Here is a 738-nt window from a genome sequence, read left to right as displayed (position 1 = left end):
TTTTTATTTGAGTCATTATATTTTGTTATATAATTTATTTAAATTATATTTATATAATTTATTTATTTTTTAATAAAAAAATAATTAACCCCCCAAATATTGGTGTTTAATATTTATTTATTTTTATGTTTAATATATTATGGTTAACTTCATATCTATTGTTTATAAAATTTATTGAAATTAAAATTTTAATTTTTACCTCTTTTTAATATACTAAATGGTTAAGAAAATATATTAAAGTATTTTAAAATTAAAATTTAATAATGTTTTTTAAAAAAAGGGGTTTGGACAGCGTCTAAATGAAATGAAGTTGATTGGCGTCAGAGGGTTGGAGCAGCCTCTATATAGAGGCATACAAGTGGGACAATGCTAATAGATTTGACAGGTTGGGCTGTGTGTGTCTCCTGAGTCAGTTGTCAGCACTCAGCAGCATCCCCCCACCCCCTCAAACCCTGCTGCTTCCTTCCTTTTTACCGCTCTACGCCATTTCCCCATCCATTCTCTTCTTTTCACACACCTCCCGATGGGCCCTTTCCTCCACCACTGTATTATTCCCATATGCATCTTCTGACCCTTAACCCCTCACGCCACTCCCTTCAATAATTCCTTTTACTCTCGTAAATTTCACAAAAGCAAGCCCATAAAGCGACAAAATATGCATTCCGCCGCCGACCCACCGCCGCCGGACACTCTTGAGGAGATAACCCAACTCCTCCACCACCTCCTACCCTCCACTCT

General features: G+C 35.6%; 1 protein-coding gene across 1 annotated transcript in view; it reads left to right on the top strand.

Annotated features, from left to right (window-relative positions):
* Positions 371 to 738, top strand: part of LOC105168125 (protein CELLULOSE SYNTHASE INTERACTIVE 1) — a gene marked incomplete in the record, with an annotated part of 3,315 nt that continues 2,947 nt past the window's right edge. The window contains 1 exon segment of the mRNA XM_011088073.2: positions 371 to 734. Within this exon segment, the coding sequence (XP_011086375.1) occupies positions 656 to 734 (79 nt within the window).

The sequence above is a fragment of the Sesamum indicum genome, linkage group LG8 (genome assembly GCF_000512975.1).
Source record: "Sesamum indicum cultivar Zhongzhi No. 13 linkage group LG8, S_indicum_v1.0, whole genome shotgun sequence".
In the NCBI taxonomy this organism is placed as follows: domain Eukaryota; kingdom Viridiplantae; phylum Streptophyta; class Magnoliopsida; order Lamiales; family Pedaliaceae; genus Sesamum; species Sesamum indicum.
This window is presented reverse-complemented; position numbering and strand designations above follow the sequence as displayed.